At 21.4% G+C, this 27,352-nt stretch overlaps 13 protein-coding genes across 13 annotated transcripts in view; 8 read left to right on the top strand and 5 right to left on the bottom strand.

Moving 5' to 3' along the window:
• Positions 1-331: 331 nt before the first annotated feature.
• On the top strand, positions 332-4,534 carry DDB_G0274965 (SNF2-related domain-containing protein; the record flags this gene model as incomplete). The annotated part of the gene is made up of 1 exon (XM_639137.1): positions 332-4,534. The coding sequence occupies one exon, from the start codon at positions 332-334 to the stop codon at positions 4,532-4,534; it is 4,203 nt and encodes a 1,400-aa protein (XP_644229.1).
• Positions 4,535-4,666: 132 nt separating this feature from the next.
• On the bottom strand, positions 4,667-8,377 carry DDB_G0274963 (hypothetical protein; the record flags this gene model as incomplete). The annotated part of the gene is made up of 1 exon (XM_639136.1): positions 4,667-8,377. The coding sequence occupies one exon, from the start codon at positions 8,375-8,377 to the stop codon at positions 4,667-4,669; it is 3,711 nt and encodes a 1,236-aa protein (XP_644228.1).
• Positions 8,378-9,054: 677 nt separating this feature from the next.
• DDB_G0274961 (hypothetical protein) lies at positions 9,055-10,510 on the top strand (the record flags this gene model as incomplete). The annotated part of the gene is made up of 3 exons (XM_639135.1): positions 9,055-9,092; positions 9,243-10,005; positions 10,097-10,510. The coding sequence occupies 3 exons, from the start codon at positions 9,055-9,057 to the stop codon at positions 10,508-10,510; spliced, it is 1,215 nt and encodes a 404-aa protein (XP_644227.1).
• Positions 10,511-10,706: 196 nt separating this feature from the next.
• DDB_G0274959 (hypothetical protein) lies at positions 10,707-11,390 on the bottom strand (the record flags this gene model as incomplete). Its single annotated transcript, XM_639134.1, has 1 exon — positions 10,707-11,390. The coding sequence occupies one exon, from the start codon at positions 11,388-11,390 to the stop codon at positions 10,707-10,709; it is 684 nt and encodes a 227-aa protein (XP_644226.1).
• A 411-nt stretch (positions 11,391-11,801) lies between these two features.
• Positions 11,802-13,501, top strand: DDB_G0274401 (hypothetical protein; the record flags this gene model as incomplete). The annotated part of the gene is made up of 2 exons (XM_639133.1): positions 11,802-12,073; positions 12,181-13,501. 2 exons carry the CDS (start codon positions 11,802-11,804, stop codon positions 13,499-13,501), a joined length of 1,593 nt encoding a protein of 530 aa, XP_644225.1.
• A 398-nt stretch (positions 13,502-13,899) lies between these two features.
• Positions 13,900-15,841, top strand: eif3d (eIF-3 zeta; the record flags this gene model as incomplete). Its single annotated transcript, XM_639132.1, has 4 exons — positions 13,900-14,053; positions 14,192-14,555; positions 14,678-15,377; positions 15,476-15,841. The coding sequence occupies 4 exons, from the start codon at positions 13,900-13,902 to the stop codon at positions 15,839-15,841; spliced, it is 1,584 nt and encodes a 527-aa protein (XP_644224.1).
• A 469-nt stretch (positions 15,842-16,310) lies between these two features.
• DDB_G0274403 (hypothetical protein) lies at positions 16,311-16,451 on the top strand (the record flags this gene model as incomplete). The annotated part of the gene is made up of 1 exon (XM_639131.1): positions 16,311-16,451. One exon carries the CDS (start codon positions 16,311-16,313, stop codon positions 16,449-16,451), a length of 141 nt encoding a protein of 46 aa, XP_644223.1.
• Positions 16,452-16,516: 65 nt separating this feature from the next.
• On the top strand, positions 16,517-17,523 carry DDB_G0274405 (hypothetical protein; the record flags this gene model as incomplete). Its single annotated transcript, XM_639130.1, has 3 exons — positions 16,517-16,539; positions 16,704-17,325; positions 17,404-17,523. The coding sequence occupies 3 exons, from the start codon at positions 16,517-16,519 to the stop codon at positions 17,521-17,523; spliced, it is 765 nt and encodes a 254-aa protein (XP_644222.1).
• Positions 17,524-18,070: 547 nt separating this feature from the next.
• On the top strand, positions 18,071-19,518 carry DDB_G0274407 (hypothetical protein; the record flags this gene model as incomplete). The annotated part of the gene is made up of 3 exons (XM_639129.1): positions 18,071-18,117; positions 18,509-18,689; positions 19,198-19,518. The coding sequence occupies 3 exons, from the start codon at positions 18,071-18,073 to the stop codon at positions 19,516-19,518; spliced, it is 549 nt and encodes a 182-aa protein (XP_644221.1).
• Positions 19,519-20,272: 754 nt separating this feature from the next.
• Positions 20,273-22,641, bottom strand: DDB_G0274957 (hypothetical protein; the record flags this gene model as incomplete). The annotated part of the gene is made up of 5 exons (XM_639128.1): positions 20,273-20,622; positions 21,053-21,266; positions 21,415-21,491; positions 21,868-22,006; positions 22,633-22,641. The coding sequence occupies 5 exons, from the start codon at positions 22,639-22,641 to the stop codon at positions 20,273-20,275; spliced, it is 789 nt and encodes a 262-aa protein (XP_644220.1).
• A 185-nt stretch (positions 22,642-22,826) lies between these two features.
• DDB_G0274629 (hypothetical protein) lies at positions 22,827-23,036 on the bottom strand (the record flags this gene model as incomplete). Its single annotated transcript, XM_639127.1, has 1 exon — positions 22,827-23,036. One exon carries the CDS (start codon positions 23,034-23,036, stop codon positions 22,827-22,829), a length of 210 nt encoding a protein of 69 aa, XP_644219.1.
• A 640-nt stretch (positions 23,037-23,676) lies between these two features.
• etnkA (ethanolamine kinase A) lies at positions 23,677-24,913 on the bottom strand (the record flags this gene model as incomplete). The annotated part of the gene is made up of 3 exons (XM_639126.1): positions 23,677-23,809; positions 23,891-24,638; positions 24,745-24,913. The coding sequence occupies 3 exons, from the start codon at positions 24,911-24,913 to the stop codon at positions 23,677-23,679; spliced, it is 1,050 nt and encodes a 349-aa protein (XP_644218.1).
• Positions 24,914-26,753: 1,840 nt separating this feature from the next.
• DDB_G0274953 (hypothetical protein) overlaps positions 26,754-27,352 on the top strand; it is a gene marked incomplete at both ends in the record, with an annotated part of 1,893 nt that continues 1,294 nt past the window's right edge. Inside the window, one exon of the mRNA XM_639125.1 lies at positions 26,754-27,352. This exon is cut by the window's right edge and continues 1,071 nt beyond it. Within this exon, the coding sequence (XP_644217.1) occupies positions 26,754-27,352 (599 nt within the window).

The raw sequence follows: 27,352 nt of genomic DNA, 5'->3' as shown, positions 1-27,352 counted from the left end.
AAAAAAAAAGATAAATTTTTTTTAATTTATTTATATTTATATATTTTTATATATATATATATATACTCTTTTATTAAATAAAGATTTTTTTTATTTTTATTTTTTTTATTTCATTTATTTTTATAATTACACATTTTACAAGAATTTTTTTTCTATTTTTTATTTTTTATTTTTTATTTTTTATTTTTTATTTTTTTTTTTTAATTTTATCATATATACTTTTTTAGTGGTTCAACTAATAATAATAAATAATAAAAACAATACTCAAAATAAAAATAAAAAGAAAGAAAGAAAAAAAAAAAAAAAAAAATTAAACGATGAATAATAAATAATGTCAACAATTATAACTACAACCAATACTTCAACAGCGAATAGTAATAATAGTAACAACAATAATAATAATAACAATAATAATGTAAACAATAATAGCAAAGTATCCAAACTTAAATGTCCAACACATTTTGGATATTGTAGAAGAATACAACCTTCATCAGGAAAAGATAAAGATAGAATTTATTTTAAATGTAAAGTTCTCGATTGTCAATTTTCAAAATGGTTCAATACAGAGAGTGATGTGGAATTATATAATCACCAAAATAAACAAACAGTACCTGCCACTCCACCACAAGAACATCAACAACAACAACAACAACAACAACAAAATAATTTGTTTAGTTTCAATGATGACGACATTTTTGCTTCTGCAGATAAATTTTACAACCCTAATAAATATAATGTAAACACGAACAATGGTAGTAATATTAATATTAATAATATTAATAATAATAATAGTATTGGAAAAAGACGACTGAGTAATAGTTTTGATATTATGAATGAATTTAATATAGATGATAGTTCGATTTTTGAAGATGACCCTATTGATACAGATTATAGTACAGCACCTAGCTCCTCTAAAAAGAGGTTGGTTTTTGATTCATCAGATAATAATAATAATAGCAATAACAATAACTACAATAGTAATAATAATAATTTGAAATCCGTTAGTAGTAATGCTAATGGAGGAAATTCTTTGAATGTAGCAAATATAGCACCATCAGCCAATAGCATGGCCACAACTACCACCACTTTTACTTCTAGTAATAATAATAGTCCAATAAAAAAGTTGTTCAATAATAGCACTTTAAATAAACCAATTGTAAATAATGTAAATAATAATAATAATAATAATAATAATAATAATAATAATAATAATAATAATAATAATAATAATAATAATAATAATAATATTATAAATCAACAACAACATAATGTAAAAAACAACAATATATCACCATCAAAACCTCAATCCAAATCATCACCAATTCTCCAATCAAAACAACCTGAAATTTCATTTAAACCAAAAGTTAAACCATCTGAGCCAACTTCACCAACTTCACCAACTTCACCAACTTCACCAACTTCACCAACTTCACCAACTTCACCAACTTCACCAACTTCACCAACTGCACCAACAAAAATAACTACACCAACAAAAACAACTACACCTTCTTCCACTAACAATATGTCAATAGATTTTAATGATGATATTATAACAGATAGTTATGATGAAATTTTTGAAAAAAGTAAAAATGAAAGAGAATTAAGAATACAACAGCAGCAACATCAGCAACAGCAACAACAACAGCAACAACAAAAACAACAGCAACAGAAAAAGCAAGAAACACAACAACAACAACAACAACAACAACAACAAGAACAACCACAATTTCAACCACAACAACAACCTCAACCTCAACAACAAAGACAAAAACAAAAACAAAATAATGATAGAATTAAATGTATACCAATTGAAATTGAAGATGAAGAAGATAAAGTTGATATTATTGATAGTAAAATATCAAATAAACAAAAACCAATAAATAAACAAAAAACAAGATTAGCATTTGATTCAGATATAATAGAGATACCAGATGTAACAAATGAATTTAATGATACAATTAAAAACAATGAAGATAGTAATCAAATTAATAAAAGAAGTTATAGAGTTGAATCGATTGATACTGATTTAAAATGGAATAATCCAAATAATAAACCAATGAGTAAAATTAAACCAAAGAGAAATCAAGCACATCAAATCATTATTGATTTTCAATTATATGATTTAGATATCATTGGTACAACATATCCTGTACCACCGATAGTGGGTGAAACTGAAGAGATATTACAACAATTTAAACAGTCCAAAGGAACTCGTTTTGAGAAAGAAGAGATTTGGAAATTCCCCAAATCGGAATACCAAAACCTAGTGACAATGTTACAAAGATTACAAAGTCGTACGAGCTCAAGATTTCAATTGAATACAATTCCAACAGAAATATTTAGATATCTTCATGATCCATGGTATCTTGAGAAACAAAAGTTAACCAAAAAACAACAATTACAGCATCAACAAGAGAGAGCATTTCAATGTAAATTACCATTCGATTGTACTAGAATACCCGTTGAATTATTCTCAACCTTACTTCCATTTCAAATGAAATCATTATCATTTTGTACTCAACAATTGTCAGGTAAATGTTTAATTGGTGATGAGATGGGTTTGGGTAAAACCATTCAAGCATTGGCAATATCATCCTATTATCGTTCAGAATGGCCACTATTAATCATTTGTCCATCATCATTAAGATTATCATGGTCAAAAGAGGTTGAGAAATGGTTTCCCTCGGTCGATATCAATGTAATTATGACTGGTGAAGATAAAGCAAATGCAATGGTCAATATATGTTCCTATGATTTAGTTGGTAGATTATTAGAGAAAGAATTATTACCAAGAGCTTTCAAGGCTATAATATGTGATGAATCTCATTATATGAAAAATTCCGAAGCAAAAAGAACTAAAAACGTTTTGAAATTGGTTCACACTGCAAAGATTAGAATTTTATTAACTGGTACACCAGCTTTATCAAGACCTGTCGAATTGTTTCCTCAAATGTTGGCATTGGGTGCTTCAATCTATCCAACATTAAATGATTTTGGTTTACGTTATTGTAATGCTTTCAAAGGAATCTATGGTTGGGATTATACTGGTAATTCACATCTTCAAGAACTATATGTTTTGATTCGTGGTGTTATGATTCGTAGGTTAAAAAATGATGTGCTAAAGGATTTACCACCAAAAGTTAGAATAAAAGTTGTGGTTGATACACCAACTCCAAAAGATGTTCAAAATGAAGTTGGTTCAGTATTTTCAAAATCAAATAAATTATCAATGATTCAACAATTTCAAAAACAACCAAATGCTAATAGTATTGGTGGTGGTGGCGGTGGTGGTCAAAAAGATAAAATTATGCACCTTTATGTTGAAACTGGTAGAGCCAAATTAAAAGCATCAAGTGATTATATTATAAATTTAATTAAAAAGAATGAAAAGTTTTTAGTTTTCGCTCATCATGCTGATATTATGAATGGTTTAGAGGAAGCAATAAAGAGTACAGGAGCTGGGTATATTCGTATTGATGGTTCGACACCAGCAGTTCAAAGACAAGCTTTCGTTACAAAGTTTCAAAATAATGCATCTTGTAAAGTTGCATTACTCAGTATCACAGCAGCAGGTACAGGTTTAACACTAACAGCATCGAATTTAGTTGTTTTTGTTGAACTTTATTGGACACCCGGTGTATTACGTCAAGCAGAGGATAGAATTCATAGAATTGGTCAAACTAAAACATGTTATATTCATTACTTAATTGGTAAGAATACACTAGACGATAGGATTTGGCCAACCATTTGTAATAAACTCGAGGTTTTAGGTGAAACTTTGGATGGACAAGAAGAGGTTTTACATACTCAAAACTTGGATATGAGAGGTAGGGTTAATACAATCAATAAATATTTCATTGGAAAAGATGGTACAATTGACTTGGAGAAAGAAGATACAGACGAATTGGTTTTCTCAATTATTGGTGATGATCCTTCAGTTTTACAACAACAACAATTTCAACAACAATTGGATGATGAAGACGATGAGGAAGAATCTTCTAATTCCAAAAAATCTAAAAATAAATCTAAAAAAGATCAACAACAAGAAAAGAAAAATTATCAATCACTTCAATTTTCACAACCGCCACCACCTCCTATTTTTAAAAATCAAACTACATTTCGAAATATTAATCCAAATTTTAAAGATTATTTAAATAATAAAAATAATAATAATATTAATAATAATAACAATAATAACAATAATAATAATAATAATAATAATAATAAAAATAGTAATAATTACAGAAATCTTAAATTCCATCAATACCAAAATAACTTTGGAACTTTAAATAGTCATGGTAATGCTAATTTTAATCTCAATTACAATAATAACAATAATATCAATAATAATATCAATAATAATATCAATAATAATAATAATAATAATAATATCAATAATAACAAAAATAATACCAATAATCCTAATAATAATGATAACAATCCAAATGTAATCACTCAATATTTCCAAAGTAATCAAGGTTACGATAATAATAATAACTTCAATAATATATCTCAATACTTTTCGAAAAAATAAAAGATTATTAATTGAACAATCTATTTTTGTTTTTTTTTTTTGTTTTTTTTTTTTTTATAAATAAAATATAAAGAATTAAATAAATCATTTAAATTTAATACATATAATTACATTATTTTTATTTATTTTTTTTTAAAGTTTTTTTTTTTTTAAATAGTTTAAAATATCTAAATGATTATTTATAGATAAATGATAAGATTTAAAACCATTAATTATTTCCAAAAGTTCTGATGAGATTACGTTACATTCTAGTAAACAATTTGAAGTTAAAAGATAGTCTATCATTTGTAGTCTTGATTTTTCCAGTACAGATGTTAACATCATATTATAAAAAATACTAATTTCAATCTTTGTGAATCTATTCTTTAAAAATAATAAAAACTCTTCAAACCATACCTTTTCATTATAATTTTCAATATTTATAATTCCAACCAAATCAAATGAAAAATGAGTTATTAAATTTGAATATTTTTCATTGTCAATAATATTATTATTTGAATTATTATTATTATCATTGGTGGTTGAGTTATTATTATTATTATTATTATTATTATTATTATTATTATTATTATTATTATTATTATTTATATTATTGGCATATTCAATCATCATTGAAATTGCTAATTTGATTTGATTTGTATCTAAAAGGAATTTGAAATCTTCTTTATCACTTTCAATATCAATAAGATCGGATCTGTTAGTTTTAAATCTTCTTGAAGCTGTTGTATTTGATAATGATAATAAACTATTTTTAAGTAATCTTGGTAATAATGATATCTTTTCTCTTAATAATTTAAATAAGTCATCATCTGAAGTATTGAAAATTATATTGAATGAAAATGAGTCACTATTTAGATAATATCCTAAATCAAATTCCACATACAATCTATAACTATCTGAAGTACTGTAATATTCAATCTTTCTATCTGAAAATATTTCATATGATGATGCTTTTGATAATATATATTTTATGAATTTACTTGATTTTAATGATAAAAAATAAAATAAATGAAATACTTCAATTTCAATTTCTATTGCATTTCTTTTTTCACCTTGAGGGACAATATCACAAACAACAACACTACTAGTATTAGTATGATCAATTTCAATATCAATATCACCACCACTACAATATTCATTATCTTTACATTTGATATTGAATAACTCTTGATGAACATATTTTACTTTTTCAAATGTTACATCTTCACATTGTAATAATCTTTTATATAAATGATTGAAAATGAAAGAAATATTACCACTATTATTATTATTATTATTATTATTATTATTATTATTATTATTATTATTATTATTATTATTATTATTATTATTATTATTATTATTATTATTATTATTAGTTATTTGAAATTGTTGATTTCTTTTTAGAATTAAAAATTTAATAATTTCAATAACATAATCAGATTTTAATTCTGTTGATTTAAATTTGAAAGGAATTCCTTTACTACTATATAAATAATATTTTATACGCAAACGTTTCATTTGATCTTGGAAATAATTCTTTTCAATTTTTAATAATAGATTAGAATCACTTGATTCAATTAGTGTCTTTAAAAATCCAAATTTCATTTCAATTATATACTTTGATAATAATTCCATTTCTATATTTTCAAATCCTTTAAAATTAATATACTTTATTCTAAAATTGGTGTTTTGTTGTTGTTGGTCAATTAATTTTTCAATAAAATTTGAAAATAGTTTTTTAGTAAAATTTGAATAATTATTTTCATTTAAATATGAAATTAATTGATTGATTTCTTTTTCTGGATCATTTAGGTTGAATGAAAATGAATTTCCAAAACTATTAATAATATCAAATTGTATATTTTTAAACTTTTTTAAATTATTTAAATTACACTGAATTATTGATTGATGAAAAGAGTAATAGAATAATTCTGGTATTGGTTTTGATGATTTTAATTTCTCAAAACATGCATATTCTGCCAATTCATATGTTTCAATTGCTAAATATTGATATTGACCATTATTAATAGTAGTAGTCTTATTGATTGGAAAAACTATATCTATTATAAAATCTATCATATCCTTTGTTGATAACACACCACTATATATAGTTTGAATTTTCATTTCTTGTTCATGTTTCTCTTGAAACATTAAATTCCCAATTGCTAAATTATTATTATTATTATTATTATCACTATTATTACTATTATTGTTATTGTTATTATTATTATTATTAATATTATTTAATTTATAGTTTTCATTTTGTATTGGAATTACAACATTTAAAAAATACCATTTATATTTTATAAAAGAGTTAAATAAACCCAATAAATTTGTGAATACTAAATTCTTTAATTTAATACCACTGATATTCGTTAACTTTTCTATTAAGTTTATACTATAATTTGATATTATGAATTGAAACATTGATTTCCATTCTTTAAAGAATGTTAATTTTCTATTAAAATATAGTTTTATAAATTCTATAATCTTTTCTTCTTGATACTCTTTATTATCCTCAAATTCTTTAAATGATTTACTATAATCAATTTTATCTCTGAATGGATATTCTTTAAAATGATTATAATTATTTATAATATATTCTAAACCTTTAATATCGAATCTTGAAAAAGTATATTTAATAACTGATTGTTGACCTCTATAATTATAATTACTTTTAATATTACCAATTTTAATAAATTCTTGATATTTATATAAATAAGGTTCATAAAATTCTTGTTTAAATTCCATCATTTTTATTAAAATTATTAATAATTGTCTTTTATTTAAATTTTCTAATTTTTGATTTTTATTATTCTCTTCATCTTTATTATCTCTATTTTCTACTACTTCCTCTTCTTCTCCTTCTTCTTCTACTTGTTTAAAATTATTATTATTATTTTGATTTAATAGAAAATACTTTTCAATAATTTCAATATAATGTATTAATTCTGGTATTGTCATTTGTAAAATTGGTTTATTAAAAGTAATATTTGAAAAAACTAATAAAGGGGGTGAAGCATAACCTAATGAAATTATTTTCTTTTGAATTTCAATTGATTTTAATGATAATATTGATAATATACTAATTTTATTATTGCTATCATCAGTATTACCATTATTATCATTATCATTATTATAATTATTATTATTATTATAATAATTACTATCATTTAGCAAGAATGATATTATTTGATTGCTAAATTTAATATTAGAAATTGCCCTTTTAATTGAAAGATTCTTTGTATTTTCAATCTCTTTTTTTGGAGCATTTTCATATAATAATTTTACAATTTCTAAAGTTGATGATCTGAATGATTCTAATAATAATGTATTTGTTATTGTTGGTTTTATTAATTTACTATTATGGTTATTCAATTTTAGTAATAAAATTTTAGTTGATATTAAATTATTATATTTTGTTATTAACTTTGATAATATAAATTTATCACCATTACTATTATTATTATTATTATTATTATTACTATCATTGAAATTATTACCATTTATAATATTATTAATTTGTTCATAACATTTATTATAAAATAATTCTAACAAGTATTCATCATTATCACAATATTGAATGATTTTATGTAATGATGATTCTTTAACATGAATATATTCATTTGCTTCTAATTTACATTTTAATAATGACCATTGTTGTTTTTCAACTAACCAATCCAATGATTTTATATCCTTCCATTTGATTCTACTACCAACATACCATTTATTAATATCTTCAATTGAATATTCAATATTTTGATTTTCTATATGATGAATTATTAAATTTAATAAATATTTATTATGAAAAACTTTCCAAAATAATCTTTCAAATGAAAATTCATTGTTATAATTATTCATTTTATGTGTGGTGATGAATTAAAATAATTAATAAAAAATTTTTTTTTTTTTTTTTTTTTTTTTTTTTTTTTATAAAAACATTTTATTAAAATTTATGATAATAACATCCAAACACCCAAAAAAAAATTTCATTATTTTTTTCATTTCGTTGGGGTTTTTTTTTTTATTTTTATTTTTAAACAAAAATTTAATTATTTTTATATTTAGTATGAATTTAGTATCGATAAATAGAGCACTTAAAAATACACAAAATGTTTTAAAAAAATAAAAATTATTCCATTTTATTTTTTTTATTTTGGCAAAAATTTTACTATTTTAATTAATTTTCTTTTAACATTTTAACTATTTATACCAAATCTTAATTAACCTCTTTTGCCTTTTATCGTTTTTAAAAAATCTAAAATAGATATAAAATTATCAGCAAAGATAAAAAAAAAAAAAATTTTAAAATTTTTAAAAAAAAAAAAAAGATATTTATTTACCAGTAATAAAGGAAAAAAAAAATATAAATTATTGGCGATATTACAAAATAAAAAAAAAAACAAAAAAAATATTTTTAAAAAGATTGAAGTTAACACACCTCACCACCTTTTTAAAAAAAAAAAAATAAAAAAAAAAAAAAAAAAGTAGTCACACAAAACAGAAAACTCAGATAACAAAAAAAATAAATTATAAAAATGTTTAAAATATTATTTGGTTTTATACCTTCAATAATGTAAATATTTAATTATTATTATTATTATTATTATTATTATTATTATTATTATTATTATTATTATTATTATTATTATTATTATTATTATTATTATTATTACTATTATTATTGCTATTAATTATTATTAATTTTTTTTATTTTATTCTATAGTAAAACATTTAGTAATTTTAAGAATATGAATGATATTTATCAAAATTTACAACATCAACAAAAAAATGTTTCATTATTTCATTTAGGACATTGGGTTAGAATAAAAGTTGGTGGTCAACCATTCATTGTTAGAAGGAAAACATTAAATAAATATAGTGACTCAATATTATCAGGTATAGCACATGATGATAAAATTACAACTAAAACAATCACTGAAATTTTATCAAAACCATCATCAATGTTTGAAAATATGTTTGATGATAATCAACCACCGCCACCACTACCAAATAATAAAAATTCAAAGCCTCCACCCACTAGCGAAAATGAATTAAAGTCAATCAAAAAACAAGATTTAGAATACCAAGAAACTCATAAAAATTTACCAACTATTGTAGAAACAACAACATCAGAATCATCATCATCATCAAGTAATAATAAAAATGAAGTTGAAGAACAAATTGAAATTGAAAAAAAGAAATATTATAATAATATTCATAATTTACAAAGTGGTGTTAATTTTCAACATGGTGAGAATGATGAATTTGAAACATCAATAAATAATGAAACTGGAGAAAAGAAATTTAAATTTGAAAAAGATCATGATGGATTTTACTTAATTGATAGAGATCCTGTTTATTTCAATGTAATTTTAAACTTTTTAAGAACTGGTGTTATCACAATACCACCCTCGTTAGATATTAAATGTTTAATTGCTGATTCAAAATTTTATAGATTAAATGAATTAGAATTATTTTTAAATGATGTAAGTGTATTTAACGTGGTGGTGGTGATGTATATAAATTTGAAAAATATATATATATAATATACTAATAAATATTTTTTATTATTTAAAGAGAGTTTTAGAAGAAAGAAGAAATTTAGAAAGATTAGAGATATTAAAGAATGAATTTAATCAAGTTTCAAGTTCAATTAATAATAAAGTTAATAATAGTACTAATGAAATTTATTTTATATTACCAATGAATTGGTTTGTTGAATGGAAACGATTCATTGATGGTAGTAATTTACCACCAACTTCAAATATAGTTACAACTAGTTTCTTTAAAACAATTGATGGTCTTCCAATTCACCAATTAAAAGATAATTTACAATTAGATTCTGATTACATTTGTATCTCAAAAGAAACATTTCTAGCTTTCAATAAATTTTATAAAATGGTTGGTCCAATAATTATGAGACAAACTAAAAATATTTATGATAATCCACCATATCAATTTTTATCTTCAAAAATTTGGAATATTAAATAAAAAAAATAAATGAACAAATAAAATATTTGAAAAAAAAAAAAAAATATTTGAAAAAAAAAAAAAAAAAAAAAATTAATGTGCGATGTGAAAATATATATATATTTTTTTTTTTTTTTTTTTTTTTATTTATTTGTTTAATTTTATTTTATTTTATTTTTTTTTTTTTTTTATTTTTTTTTTTTAAAAAATTAATTAATTAATTATCAATTTCTTCAGTTTTTGGTGGTGATCTTAATGGTTTTAATTCATTAACTCTTTTCTTTCTTAATAATCTTCTTTCACGTTTAAGTTGATCTTTATGTGAACGAACTTTAGTTTCAAGGAGATCAAAAGATTGAGAATCATTATTAATTTGTAATTTATAACCAGCATAGTATTCATCGATTTGTTCTTGAGTTGGTTCGATTTGTTTTTCAACGAATGGACCGATATTTAATGCTATTGGTGATGATGGTGTGGCTGTGATTTGACCTTGATGTGGATTGAAAATTCCATCGTAAATCTTTAAACGTTTACCTAAATAAAATTTACTATTATTCTTTGGTATCATACCCATGACTGCATGACGAATGATATGTTCTGGATTTTCAACCAACATGTCTTTTGCGAGGGTTTCTTTTAAACCACCTGGATAACCACTATGCTTTCTGTACATTTTTTGGTCCCATTTTTTACCTGTAAATTCAACTTTATGTGCATTCAATACAACGACATAATCACCACACTCTAATGGTACTGATCTATCATAAATTGGTTTATGTTTACCTCTTAATAATTCTGAAATCTTTGTTGCTAATCTACCAACTCTGTGTCCTGATGCATCAATAACATGCCATAAATGTGATGATGTTAATGGATTTTTAAAAATTGCTCTTGACATTATTTATTTATTATTATTATTATATACAAAAATTGATATTTATTTATTTATTTATTTATTTTATTTTTTCTGATTATTATTTTTTATTGTATGTGATTCTTTTTTTTCTTTTTCTGATTCTTTTTCTTATCTTGTGGTTAAATTTTTGATCATATGAAATCAACACACAAACAATATATTCACACTTGAAAACAAAAAAAAACAAAAAACAAAAAACGGATAAAATTTTTTTTTTTTTTTTTTTTTTTTTTTTTTTTTTTTTTTTTTACAATTTTTTATTTTATTTTATTTTATTTTTTTTTTTCATTTTTTAAAAATCAATGCGAGTGGCGAACTTCTTTTTTTAAAAAAAAAAAATTCACCTTTTTTTTTTTTCATTTTGATAAAATTTAAAATAATAATAATAATAAAATGATTAGAAATTTTAAAATTAATAATTCATTAAAACAATTTATAAATTTAAATAATAGTTTGCATTATAATTATAAATTTAATAATTTTTCAACAACAAAAACAACAACAATTGCAAAAGGAGGAACACCATCATCAACTCGTTCATTTCTTTTATCAAAACAACAACCATTTAAAACTTTAAATAATGAAATTTTACCTTTATCTTTAAGTAGATTTGCAATTGATGCTGATAATTATACACAATATGAATCAGAACATAAAGCTGTATTGTAAGTAATCTTTTTATTTTATTAATAAATTAATAATAAATAAATTAGTACTCTAATCATTTTTTTATTCAATTTTTAAAAAATAAAATAAAATAAAATACACTTAGAATTAAATCAATTAAAAATGGTTGTAATGTTATTAAATCAAGTAATGAAACAAAAATAATTTGTGATACAATATCAGATTTATTAGATAAAGGTGAAATAAATAGACAAGAATTAATTTATATTAAAAAAACTAAACCATTTTTAAATATTGATGAATTATCAATTAAAAATATAAATAATCAAATTAAAATTGCATTGGATGATTTATATTTAGATACAATTGATATATTATTATTAGATTTAAATAATTTATCATCATCCAATAATAATAATAATAATAATAATAATAAAGATGAAATTATTAAAAAATTAAAAAATGAAATATTTCCACATCTTGAATTTTTAATTGAAAATGGTAATATTCAATCATATGGTATATCATCGAATGAATTGATTTATGGTGAAAATGGTCAATTACCAATTAATGATATTATAACAAATAGTGATGAATTTCCACATTTATTATTCTTTGAATATCCATTTAATTTATATGAAAATAATGCACTACTTTCAAAGAATTTAAATGGTGGTGAAAAAAGTTTAACTCAATTTTTAAAAGAGAATAATTTGACATCACTAAATTCATCACCAATTTCATTTGATTCTGATAATGGTAGATTTGAAATGGTACCAAATCATCATGGTGAAATCATTGAAAACTCGTTAAAGGAATCATTTAATATTGCAATTCATATGGAAACTGTTAACCCGATTTTCAATGATTCTCTACAACAAAAAGCAATTGAAAAAGATAAACATTTAATAGGCTCGCTACAATGGGCACATATTTTAGTATATGAACAAACCAATTCAACTTTAAATAATCTTTGGAAATGGCGTAAAATTTTGGCAACTAAAATTCAACCAAAAGTAACCGAAGCTATCTTATCAGTCTATGGTAATCATATACTTAATAGTTGGGGTGGAAATTATCGTAAAGCTATAAATCAACTATTTGATATCTATACAAAATCATTAGAATTTCAAACTTTTAATAAACAATTATCATTAAATAATTTATTTAATAAATTTATAAATGAAGATCAATATCAACAACCACAACAACCACAACAACCACAACAAACTAATGAAAAAGGACAATTATCAATGGATCAAAAAAGTTTAATTTTATCATCAATTGGTAGTGATATTTTATTTGAATCACCAAATACTTTAAATCAATTAAAATCTTTACAAACTGATATAAAATTACCAACAATTTCAAATAATGATGAAGAAAATTTTAAAAATAATATTTTACCAAGTTTTACAAATTTATCAAATAATATAATTAAATTTATAAATGATAATAAAAAATAAATAAAAAAATATATATTATAATTTTTTTTTTTTTTTTTTCCATCATTTCCAACTTTTTTCATTTGTTTTTATTTAGCGTTTTGACAAAAAAAAAAAAAAAAAAAATGTTTGTGAAAATAATAATAAATTTATTATTATTACAATTTTAAACATAAATTTTTTTTATTTTTTTTATTTTTTATTTTTTTTTAATTTGTCTATATTAATATTAAAACTAAATTATTTCTTTATTTGTTTTCGTATTTTTTAATCTTTTTTTTTTTTTTTGAAGATAAAAAAGAAAAAAAAATAAAAAACTTTCAATTTTTTTTTTTTTTTTTTTTCAATTTTTTTTTTTAAAATATTTTTTTTTTTTTTTTTTTTTTTTTTTTTTTTACTTCACTCATTCATAAATAACCATGTCATTAGAGTTGAATACAATTAAAGTCAATCCAACTGGCTGGGGTCCAGTCGGAAAATTAGAGAAATTCACAGATATTCCATATGCACCATTTAGCAAAGGTGATAAAATTGGTAAATGTTCAGATTGGAACTCTAATGTTAGAAATTATCGCATGTACATAATCATTTATGTGTGTGTTTGTGAAATGCAATCACACAAACACACACCCCCCCTCCACACAACTCTATTTTTTTTTTATAATTTTCTATAAATTTTTTACTAACTAAATAATATTTAATAATAAAAAGAACGTCAAAATTATGGATCAAATGCATTCAATCCATTCACATTTAAATTGGAAGATGATGAAGATTCATTCACATTAGTTGATTACACTAGAGTACAAAATAAACTCAAGAATAAAGGTAAAACCTATCAAAAACAATTTTACCAACAAAACAAAAGAGGTGGTTCAAATGCAGGTGGTCGTGGTGGTCGTGGTGGTATGCGTGGTGGTAGATTCGGTTCAAACAATAAATATTGGAATGATAGACGTCAAAGAAATAGAGAATCAAGTATTGAAATCCTTTCAAGTTGGGAATCAAAAGAAGAATTTGATTTATCAACATTTAAACAATACACTGTTGAACAATTACCAGAACCAGAAACAATGTATGTGTTTTTTTATTATTAATTTATTATCTATAATACATTCATTCGTTTATTCATTTATATTAATTTTTTAAAAAAAAAAAAAAAAAAAAAAAAAAAAAACAACAACAACAACAACACAGTGGAACTTATGGTCAAGTTAAATATTATAATAAAGTTTATGATAGAATTAATGCAAAGAATGAAAAGAAATTACAAAAGACAGAGAACAGTGTTCCATTAATTCCAACATCAGATGATAAGGTAATTAGAAGTGAATATATGAATGGTAATGTCTATGCCACTGATAGTATTTTAGCAGTATTGATGAGTGCTCAAAAGTCAGTCTACAGTTGGGATATCGTCGTTCAAAAGGTTGGTGCACGTTTATTCTTTGAATTGAGACCAGGTACATCCGAACATTTGACAGTCAATGAAAATCTTACAGCTCATCATCAAGATGACAAAGATCCAATCAACACCACTTCCTCACTCTCACAAGAAGCAACTCAAGTCAATCTCAACTATTGGCAACAAGTTCTCTCTCAAAATGTTGAGCCATTCAAATTTGATAATGAACTTCCAGAAGGTGACGAATTTGAAAATTGCGTTGACGTTGGTTACGCCTACAAGAAATGGGATCTCGGTGATGATATCGTCGTTTTAGCTCGTACTGAAATCGATGGTGTCGTCGAAGGTCTTCCAGGTCAACCACCAAAATTCATCTCTATCAAAGCTATTAACGAACATGATAGTAATAGATTCGGTATTGAATTTAGAAAGAAATTAGATTCTCAAAGAGCTGCTATCTTGGCTACTGAAATTAAAAACAATTCAACTAAAGTAAATATTTATATATATATATATATATCTCTATTATTCTTTTGAATTATTATTTAATTTAACTTTTTTTTTTTTTTTTTTTTATATATAAAATATAGTTTGCTAAATGGTCTATTCAATCAACTTTAGCAGGTTGTGAAATGTTAAATTTAGGTTTTGTTTCTCGTGATTCAATTCGTGATAATAATAATCACGTCATTTTAGGTACTCAATTCTATCCAGTTGCAGATCTCAATAAACAAAATGGTGTTGACATGAAGAATTGTTGGGGTATTTTGAAACATATCGCTCAAACTTGTATGAAATTAGCCAATGGTAAATATCTTTTACATCGTGATCCAAATCGTAATGTTATCAATCTTTACTCTGTTCCAGAGAATGCTTTCGATCAAATCGAAGAAGAAACTCAAGAAGAGGAAGAAGAAGAACAAAGCAAAGGTTGGGTTGAAGAATCAAGAGAATAAACTCACTACTACTACTAATACGACACCCTATTCCCCTATCTCCCCAATTCAAATATTTTATTTTGTAATATTTTTATAATAAAATAAGATAGTAATAAAAAAAAAAAAAAAATAAAAAAAAATAAAAAATAATAAAAAAAATTAAAAAAAAATTAAAAAAAAAATTAAAAAAAAAAAAAAAAGTAATAATAGTAATAATAGTGGCATATTAAAAGTATTTAAAAATAACATGATTTTAATTATTTTAATTTTTATATTTTTAACTTTCGCTCGTTTTTTTTTTTAATTTTATTTTTTTTTTTAATTTTATTTTTTTTTTTTTTTTTTTGTAAAATTAAATTTTCATTTTTGTGGAAAAAAAAAAAAATAATAATTTTGTATACCCATTTTGTTTGTTAGGTTACCAAATAAAAAAAAAAAAAAAAATAAACAAAGTAATATTTTCATTTTAAATAGTAATATAAATAATATGGATTTATCAGATTTAGTTCAACTATATTCAGATGGAATTCCACAACCAACAATTACTCCTCCAACCCAAAATAAGGATGAACTAAATAAAAATAACAATAATAAAAATAAAAATAATCAGGCACAAAGGAGGAAATAAAAATAATAGAAATAATAAAAATAATGTAGATAATAATAACAATAACAATAATAATAATAATAATAATGAAAAACAAAACCAAACAAATGTAAATAATGAAAAAATAACCAATACTGAAACTTTAGAAATTAAAAAAAATAATAATAATAATAATAATAATAATAATAATAATAATAATAATAATAATAATAATAATAATAATAAAAATAAATATAATAAATTTAATGATAATAATAATAAAAAAAATAAAAGAAATAATGATGATGACGATGATAAAGAAGAAATGAAAAGAATAAAATTATTTAACCAAAGATTAAAGGAAATAAAAATTCAAGAATCACCTGAAGATATTGCACGTTATTTAGAAGAGAGAAGGAGAAGATATCCTTCAAAAGCAAATATTGAAGCAAAAAAGAAAGAAGAAGAAGACGCTAGAAAAAGAGGTGAACTTTTATATAATAATAATAATAATTCTAAAAAAAAACAAACTCCTGATAAAAAGAAAAAACTTGAAAATCAAACTTCAAAAAATAATAATAAATCATCCACTACTAAAACTGAACTAACAAATACCACCACCAATACAAGCTCCACAACCAACCCCACTACTGACACAACCACCACCACCACCAATGTAGTATCAATACAAAAAGAAAATGAAAATCAAGAAAAAGAAAATAATGATAATGATAATGATAATGAACCAATTGAAGTTCCATCAACTTTAGAGTTTAATAAATTTGAAGAAAAACCGATAAAAGAAGTAAAAGTAAATACTGCCAGTAGCAATAAAAGAAATAAAAAAAGAAATAATCCAAAAAAAGTAAAAGAAGAACCTCAAGTTAATAAATTCCAAGATTCACTTTTTACCAAAGTAAGTTTTTTTTTTTTTTTTTTTTTTTTTTTTAAATATAATAAAATAATTATTAATTCCATTTTCTTATTTTTATAGTTATTTGAAAGAGATATTTCAGCTGAAAATAATATTATTCTCCAATGTTTTAGACATTTTGCAAACAAAATTAACCAAATTAATGGTAATGATAAATTGGATGAAAAGAAAGAAATTTAAAAATATAAAATAAAATTTCTCAACATAAATAAATTATTTTATTTAAAACCCAAATTAAATAATTTATTTTTTATTTTTTTATTTCTATTTTTATTTTATTTTTAGAAATTTCTGGAAGAAATACTTGGTTCAGAAAAGGCAAATAAAAAATTATTTCAAGTGTTTAGTTTTTTTTTTTATTTTTTTATTTTTTTTGGGGAAATACGAAAATATTTAATAAAAAAAATGTATATATTATAAAAATAGATTTGGATTAAAATAATTATAACACTGTTTTAATTGTTGAAATTTATTTTTTATTTTTTTTATTTTTTTTTTTTTTCCCTATTTTTTTATTTTGGTGGTAATCTGGCGAAGTTCTTTGATGAAATGCGTTTTTCTTTTTTTTTCATTTTTGTTTTTTTTCATTTTTTTTTTTTTTTTTAATTTTTATTTATTTTTTTTTTTTATTTTTTTTTTTTTTTATTTTTCTTTTTTTTTTTCAGTTTTATTCTCGACTACTTTTTTCATTGTGCTGTTTTATACATATAATTATATAAAAATTAAAATGATCTCAAGAGTATCACTCAATAAATGTTTTTCAACTTTATCAAAGTATGTTTGGGTGAAACAATGCAAAATAAAATAAAATTTTAATAATAATAGCAAAAATAAAATTAATGATCAATCAATAAATTATTGCGTGTGATTTTAATGTGGGGAAAAAAAAATTTTCATTTTTTTTTTTTTTTGAAAAAACGAAAAATCTGATAAATAATACACACATACACATCTAAAAAAAAAAATAATAATAATAATAATAATAATTTTAAAACAATACATAATACCTTCAACAAAATAAAATAAAATAAAATAAAATAATTAAAACAGAAAATAAAAAAAAAAAAAAATAAAATAAAAAAAAAAAATATCTATATTAATGTGTTAATTAAAAAAAAAAAAAAAAAAAAAAAAAAATTAAAAATTTTAAATAATGATAAAATAGGTTAAAGTGCAACAACAATACATTATATAGCACTCGTTTATTCACAACAGAACCAGAAAAAGTTAACCTTAAACTTACCACAATTGAAAATGGTAAATCCTCAACAGAAGTTGCTGATTTAGTCGAAAGAATCTCAAAACTTTCCATTTTGGACGTTATGGATTTAACCCAACATTTACAAGTATGAATTTTATTTTTTATATATTCTTTACTTTTTTTTTTTATTTTTTATTTTTTATTTTTTTTGAATTAATGGAGTGAGTTGGTATGTGAATAATGTAGTAGAATATAGCAAACAGCACAATATCAAAATGTTTATAGCGACAAGAAATAAAAAAAAAAAATCAATCAATTTCCAGTTTTTTTTAGAATGATTTTAATAGTATTGGCCAAATAGTTCATTTCAATTTAGCATTTAGCAAACACATAACACAAAAATAGGTCAGAGTGATAATAATAAAAAAATAATAGCACAGATTTAAATATTAGAAAGGAAAAAAGGAAAAAGGAAAAAGGAAAAAAGAAAGGAAAAAGGAACAACAGAAAATTATTCACACATCACCATTAAAAAAAAAAAAAAAAATGAAAAATATTAAAATCTTTGTAAATGGAATTTTGATTTACCACTTTTTGTGATGCTAATCATAAACCTCTCCCCTTTTTTTATTTTTTTTTTATTTATTTTATAGAAAAAATTAAGTATTCCAGATATTGATCTTTCCAGTCTCGGTTCAGGTGCCCCAGCAGGTGGAGCTGCCCCAGCTGCCGCTGCTGCACCAGCCGCTGTTGCCAAAACAGATTTCCAAGTTAGACTCGTTAAAGTACCAGATGGTGCCAAATATAAGATTATTAAAGAATTAAGAGAAGTCAAACCATCACTCAGTTTAATGGAAACTAAAGGTCTCGTTGAAAAGATTCCTTCAGTTATTGCCGATAAAGTTTCAAAAGAAGAAGCAGAAAAGATTATTGCTAAATTAAAGGCTTCTGGTGCTGAACTTGAAATGGCTTAAATTATATAAAAAAAAAAAAAAAAAAGAAAAAAAGAAAAAAAGTTAAATTGAAAATATAAAATAAAAAATAAAATAAAAAAAATAAAAAAAAATAAAAAATTTTAAAAGTAATATATCTAAAATTAATTATTTGTAATGTTTTTTTTTTTTTTTTTTTTTCCAATTGCTAAGAAAGAAAATGATACAGAAATCAGATATAAAATATTTAAAGAAAATACTATTGGTTGTTTAATTAACTTAAAGAAAAAAAAAAAAATAAAAAAAAAAAATAAAAAAAATAAAAGTTTTATTATTTATTTTAATACTTGATACTGAATTCTTCATTTTGAAATATAATTTGAAGGTTTATTTTTTGTTTATTGAAATGCAATTATATTAAAAATCCTGGAAATGGCAATAATGTTGACCAACATAGACATTCAAACTCTTTTCTGTATACGAATATCTATACTCAACCTTGAATGTTGGTCCAAAATTAATAAATTCATTTCAATAAACAATAAATAAAATTTTAAATTTGAATCCCTGGCTAAATTCATAGTATACAACCTCACCATTCAAAAAAAGAAACTTAGAATCAGAATCATCATTTTCACCACTCGAGAAAGAAAAAAGTTTCCAAAATTATTTTTGAAGAAGGTTCAAAAATATACTTTTCAAGTAGTAAAAATCTGGATATGTATTACCTGGATAGTTTAAATTATTTTAATAAAAAAAAAGTTACCACTTGAAATGTATTTTTTTGAACCATCTTCTAAATAAATTTGGAGACTTTTTGTTTCTCGAGTGGCGAGGATGATTCCATTCTAAGTTTGTTTTTTTTGAATGGATTTCTTTGTTTTTTGAGAGATGAGGTTGATGATTCTGATTCTAATTTTCTTTTTCTTGACGATTGTGGTGGTTGTTGTTGTTGTGGTTGTTGTTGTGGTTGTTGTTGGCGCGGTACATATCCAATATCAGAAATTGTTTGTGATTGTACAATTGACCTATTATTACTAATACTACTATTACTAAAATTGTTTTTATTATTATTTTTATTGTTATTTGGATTATTATTTAGATTATTATTTGGAAGTAAAAAATTTAATTGATTTTTAAATGAATCTTTTTTTCTTTTTTTCTTTTGAATATTTTCTTTAACTTTTTTACCAATTTTATATTTTTGATTGTTTTTTTGATGAATTTAAAATTGATAGCTTTGAATTGATAAATAATTGAACTTTTAAAAATCTTTGGTTCCACTCTGCCTGTGTTTATAGATTTTCTAATTTGAAAGAATTCTTTATAAAGTTGGAGCTCATTATCTGTATAGTTTGAATGTTTGTAATATTAATAAGAATCAATATCAATTAAAATTAATATTACAAGCATTCATACTATATAGATAGTGAGCGCCAAATTTATAAAGAATTCTTTCAAGTCCGAAAATCTATAAATACACAGGCAGAGTGGAAACCTAAATATTCTTTCCCTGATCTATTAAAATATCAACTTTCTTTAATTCATTAATAATTGATTTAATTAAATTCAATACCAATTAATAATTGATTATCATAATCTGTTCTAAATTTATTATCATGAAGTTGATCGAATACCATTGAAAATAATGATTGATTGATTTCAAATATGTTTCCACCATTTAGATCATCGCCATTATCACCATTATCACTATTATCACTATTATCACTATTATCAATATTATCACCATTGTCACCAAGAATACTTTCACCATATGCATTAACCACTTTCTTTTTTTTTGGTCATTTCTTTCTGTTAAATAGTTAGATTATTAATACACAAATTTTTTTTTTTATATACCTTGATTTAAAAAAAAAAAAAATAAAAAATTAATAATAGAAAGAAAATTTACCATTATTTTGAAAATTGATTTTTTACATTTTCATTTTCATCTTTATCTTTATCTTTATCCCTATTTTTATCTTTATAAAAAATATGATTGTAATTTCTTTTGACTATTATTATTATTATCACTATTATTTACAAAATTATTGTTTCTGTTTGAAGAAGGGATTTCTGGATTTGTCAGGATCACTTTGAAGAACTCGATTTATTATTAGTGGGCCAATATCAACTGGTTAACAGAGTGCATTGATCTTTCTTCTTTCCAAGGTCTAGGTTTTTTTAGTCTCCAATAACGGTTTATTCCCAATTTATCAACAATAGATTCAAATAATTATTTTGAATGTGATAATGAATCGTGGATCTGTTTTTTCCAATTTAAACTTTCTAAGAAAAAAATAATTAAAAAAATAAAAAAATAAAAATTAATTAAGGATTTAAATATTCAAAATCTTTATTATTACAAATTAACCACATCTGAACAAATACCTTCAAATAATGATTTGCACTTTGAATCCACTATAATTTGTTCATATAGTTGTTTTTGAAGTTTTGTTGATTCATCTTGTGGTGATTTACTATTTAATTTATTGAATAGATTTAACATATGTGTAGAATAGTTGAAATCCTAAATTATAATTAAAATATTAAAATTATTAATAACAATTGGATAAAAAAAGGAAATTAAAAAAAAAAAAAAAAAAAAAGAAGTTAAAAAAAAAAATAGTTTTTAATTTCTTTTTTTATTTTTTTTATTAACCAAAATGGTGTTTCATTAATTAATAATTACCTGATCTTAGACCATTATCTAAGGTTTTTGTAATATTTGTTATTTAATTACTATTTTTTGTTTCTTTCTATATAATTTTTTTATTTTTTTTTTTTGAAAAATTTTGAACAATACAAATAATATTTAAAAAAAGAATTATACATAAAAAAAAAAGAGGAAATTAAAAAAAAAAAAATAGAAAATCCAAAAAAAAAAAAAAAAAAAAAAAAAAAAAAAAAGAAATAAAAAAATTATTGGAAAAATTTTGAGGATTGAAAAGTGTTTAAACAAGAGTTTTATTTATTTTTTTTTTTTTGAAAAAAAAAAAAAATTTTGATTATATCGTATGGTTGTATAATTTTTGAGTAGTTTTTCTTTAATTCTAAAGAAAAATATTGGTTAGTGGGGAAAATTGTGAGAGAGGAAAAAAAAAAAAAATCTTGTACATACATAGAAAATTATGTAAAATGATTATCTGAACTAACCGAAACCATTATTAACAATTAGTATTTTTGTTACTATTTTATTTCTAATAATATGTAGCACAATGTTTTTACTTTAAATATATATTTGATTAATTTGAATTTATGCTTTATAATTTTGAATTCATGCAAACAATTGTTTATTTATTTTTTTTTTATATTTTTTTTTTTGTTCTTTATTTTTTATTTTATTTTTTTTAATCTATTTTTTTTAAAACTGGAGATAAAGGAATTGTTCTTCTTGGTAATCTACTACTTGAAGTACCAACACCATCAAGGTTCAGGTATGGTGAGAAATGAATAAATAAAATCATTGCAAAAAACATTATAATAATTGCACCTTTAAAAGAAATTTGAAATAAAAGAGATTTGAAAAGAGTTACTGAAAGAAAAATTAAACTAGCCATTATTTATGATTTTATTATTTTATTGTTTATTATTATTATTATTATTATTATTATTATTTTTTTTATTATTATTATTATTATTATTATTATTTATATTATTAATATTGTTATTTATGCATCTATTGCTAATTTTAATTATTTTAATTATTATTATTATTATTATTATTATTGTTATTATTGGTTTAATCTAAACTCCCATTTAAAAGAGATTTTAACAATTTTAAAGTAGTTCAAGTAATATTAAAAATAAAAAAAATAAAAAAAATAAAAAATAAAAAATTAAAAATTTAAAAAAAATTAAACAAAAATAAAAAAAAAATAAAATTTAAAATAATATTTCGTAAGCGAATTGTTTTTTTTTTTTTTTTTTCTTTTATTTAAAAAAACCAATATTGGTATAAATGAATGGGTTAAAACAAATTCATATTTCATTGAAAATAAATAAAAAATAAAAAAAAAGTTGGAAAGAATAATTAAAAAAAAAGGTGGAAAAAAAAAAAAATTTTGTTACATTATTATTTATTCAAATAAATATACATTTTATTTTTATTTGTTTTTTTTTTTTTTTTATTAAAATTATTTTTTTATTTTTTCGGATTATTTATTCATTTTACACGCGTTCAAATAGTAGTATTTAAATTTAATTGAGATTTAAAAATTGGTCTCTAGTTTCATAATATCTATCAAAACGTGCTTTACCATATTCTAAATAATCAAAATCGATTTGAGAATTCATAGCTTGAACAATTGCCCAAAAACCCCAATATAAATGACTATTAATAAAAATAAAATTAGTATTAGTAAAAAAATAAAAACAAATAAAATTGAAATTTTTTTTTTTTTAAAAAATTTACCTTGCTAATGAAAATTGATTTGATTCAATATATAATTTTTCTAATTCATCTTGAGTTGGTTCAGTTTTAAAGAGAGATCTATGATAATCTGTTAAAAAGTGAATTTGTGATTCTTTATTTGGATAGAGTGAATAATCTGGACCGAAACCAGCATATTCATTGAAATGATTACCTAATTCCAAGCCTCTAAAATTGTAGTTTGCATATTCGAAATCGATAAAAGAGGCACAATTTTGAGATGGATCATAGATGATATTACCACTGAGGAGGTCATTATGACAGAAAACGATTGGTGAATTCAATTGAGCCAATCTTTGCTCCAACATTTTACCCTCTTCAATCATTTTCTTTACATTGATAGATTGATAATACTCATTCTTTTCTGGTACTGGATAAACGTCTGGTGCCAAAGCTGCCCATTTCTTTATTGTTGGCCAAAGTGATGGATTCTTTCTTGTAGGCATCTCAATTGAGTGCCATTGTGCAATCTCTTTGGCGATACATGTTTGCATTGTTGGTTTACTAATATCCTCGTATGCCAATGGTTCACCTTTAATAAATCCATAAATACAACCGTTATCGAAAAGTCCATAAAATTTAGCACCTAATCCATTTTGATCCGCTTCTGTTTGTATAATTAATTCATTCTTTCTATCTATAATTTCTTCTGATTTATAACCATATAATCTAATTACAACTGGTAAATATCTATATTTTTGTTCAATATTTTTATCTTCAACTAAATATACTATATATATTTTTATTATTAAAAAAATAAATTACATATATTAGTATATCATATATGTGTTTTATAAATTTGTTATATAAATATATATATATATATATATACATACAAACATTGGTGATACCACCATTTAATTTTTGAATTGTTAAATCTTCATCCTTTGAATTTCTATATTCTGGTACGAAATATCTTGCAATATCACATAAACCTTTATTTACTTTATCTTTTGTAACTGTATAATGAAATACTTCATATGATCCTTTTGTTTTTGCCATCATTTTTTAATTTTATATATTTATTTGATTATTATTGTTGTTGTTGTTTTGTTGATTTTATTGTAGTCGCTACTTTTTTAAATTATAATGATATTACTACTGATACTAATACTATTATAATTTTTTATTATTGTCGTTTATTTGTTTTTGGTTTGATATATTACTATAGTTTTGTTGTTTGTTTTGTTACAGTGATATGTATATATTATTTTTTTTTTTTACCTATAATAATATTTGTATTAATTATAATGTGGGTAGGAATAAAGAAATGAATAAATAAATAAATAAATGAAAAAAGAAAAAAAAAAAAAAAAAAAAATTTTTTTGTGATATGAAAGAAAATTAAAATTGGTAATGTGTTAGTCTTTTAAAATGAAAAATAAAAAATAAAAAAAAAAAAAATAAAAAAAACAAAATATAGTGTGTTTGTGATATATAATAATAAAAATAATAACAACTAGTTTTTATGTGTCCTTAATATATATTGTGTGGGAATCGTTTTTTTAATATATTTTTTTTTTTTTTTTTAATTATTTATTTTTTTATTTTTTTATTTTTTTTTTTTAAAAAAAAAAAAAAAAACTTAATATAATTGGTGTGGTTGAATATGGCAATGATATTAAAAAAATAAAAAAAAGTAAAAATTAAAAAAATAAAAAACAATATAATTTTTTTGTAAACCCTAAATTGGAAATGAGGTGTTGCGTAATTATATGGTAAAGAAATCAATATTACTTTATTTTTGTTTGATTTTTTTTTTTTTTTTTTTTTTTTTTTTTATTATTTATTATTGATATTTTTTTTTATTGATATTTTTTTATTATTGATATAAATAAAATAGGGAATAATAATTTTTTTTTTTTTAAATTTATAAATTTTTATTATATTTTTTATTTTTTTATTTTATTTTATTTTATTTTATTTTATTTTATTTTATTTTATTTATTATTCTTTTCTCGAAAAAACAGAACAAAAAAAAACAAAATAACCCCGCCTTTATTTAAATGAAAGAAAAAAATTCAAATAATGTGGTTATATGTAACCACAATTAAATTGGGGAAAAAAAAAAAAAAAGGGAAATAATGAAATCCAATAAAACTTACTTTTCAAAGGTAAATAATATATAGTTTTTTTTTTTTTTTTTATATGAATTTTGTTACAATTTCAAAAACAAATATAAAGAATAATGTTTGTTCTACTTTTCGAGTGCTTGTGAAGAAGTTTGAATTTTTAAAAAAAAAAAAAAAAAAAAAAAAAAAAAAAAAAAAAACTTTTTTTTATTTTTATTTTTATTTTTATTTTTCCCATTTTATTTTAATTATTTTTGAATTTTTTTTTTTTTTCCAAAATATCTTCATCAACTGAATGGTGTGTAAATTTAAACGTTCAAATTTAGACAAGAATTGCAGCATTATAGATATTTAAATTTCACAAGGACTAAAAAAAAAAATAAAAATTTTAAATATAGAAAAATAAAAAAATAAAAAAATAAAATAAATATAAAAAAAAATAAAATGAAATCTCATGATTAATCAAAAATAAAAATGGTAATAAAAAAAAAAAAATTAAAAAAAAAAAACAATAATATAAAATAAAATTCCTCTTTTCAAAAATAAACATAATTAATTTTCGTTTTTTTTTTTTTTTTTTTTTTTTTTTTTTTTTTTTTTTTTTTTTTAAATATTTTTTTTTTTTTTTTTTAACTTTTTTTTTTTTTTTTTTTTCATTCATTCTTTTTTTTTTTTTCTCCACTTAAAAAACTGCATCATTTTTAAATTTATTTTATTAACTTTAATAATAATAAAATCTATATATTAATTTATTAATAGATTTTAAAATTATAATGGGTGGTAATAAACAACATCATCAAGCATGTATTCAATGTGCAGGTGTCAGATTTTCAAAAGATGAATTTGGATTTTTAGAATGTGATAATTGTCATACACGTGTTGAAGGTTATTTTACACAAGAAGTTGAAGAATTTGAAAATGGTGGTGGATATAAAACTGGTTCATATAAAAGAGTTTGGACACAAGAGGTTTTAGATGCAATGAATCAAAAAAAGTTAAGACAAAAAGATAATCGTTATTACATTTTACAAAATTTATTAAAAATTCAAGTCACCTCATTAATTAAAGACCATGGTTACAATGAGCAATTATATCAAGTTACTGGTGAATTATGGTTTAAATTATTAGATAAATTCAGTCAAGATTTTGAGGGTTCATCATCAACTACATCATCATCATCATCGACTACATCAACATTTGGTATTATAAATTATCCACCACCATTTATAACATTATCAATTTGCTATTTAGCATGTGTTTATTTAAGAGAGCCAGTTATAATTAGTGATTTCATATCGTTGGCGCAAAGTGGTAAGATTGCATCATTCACTAATGAGACGACGTGGAGTTTTTCATGGTCAAATTCAAATTC

Source organism: Dictyostelium discoideum, assembly GCF_000004695.1.
Source record: "Dictyostelium discoideum AX4 chromosome 2 chromosome, whole genome shotgun sequence".
NCBI lineage: Eukaryota > Evosea > Eumycetozoa > Dictyosteliales > Dictyosteliaceae > Dictyostelium > Dictyostelium discoideum.
Note: the sequence above shows the minus strand (reverse complement) of the source record. Positions and strands in the feature narration are given on the sequence as shown.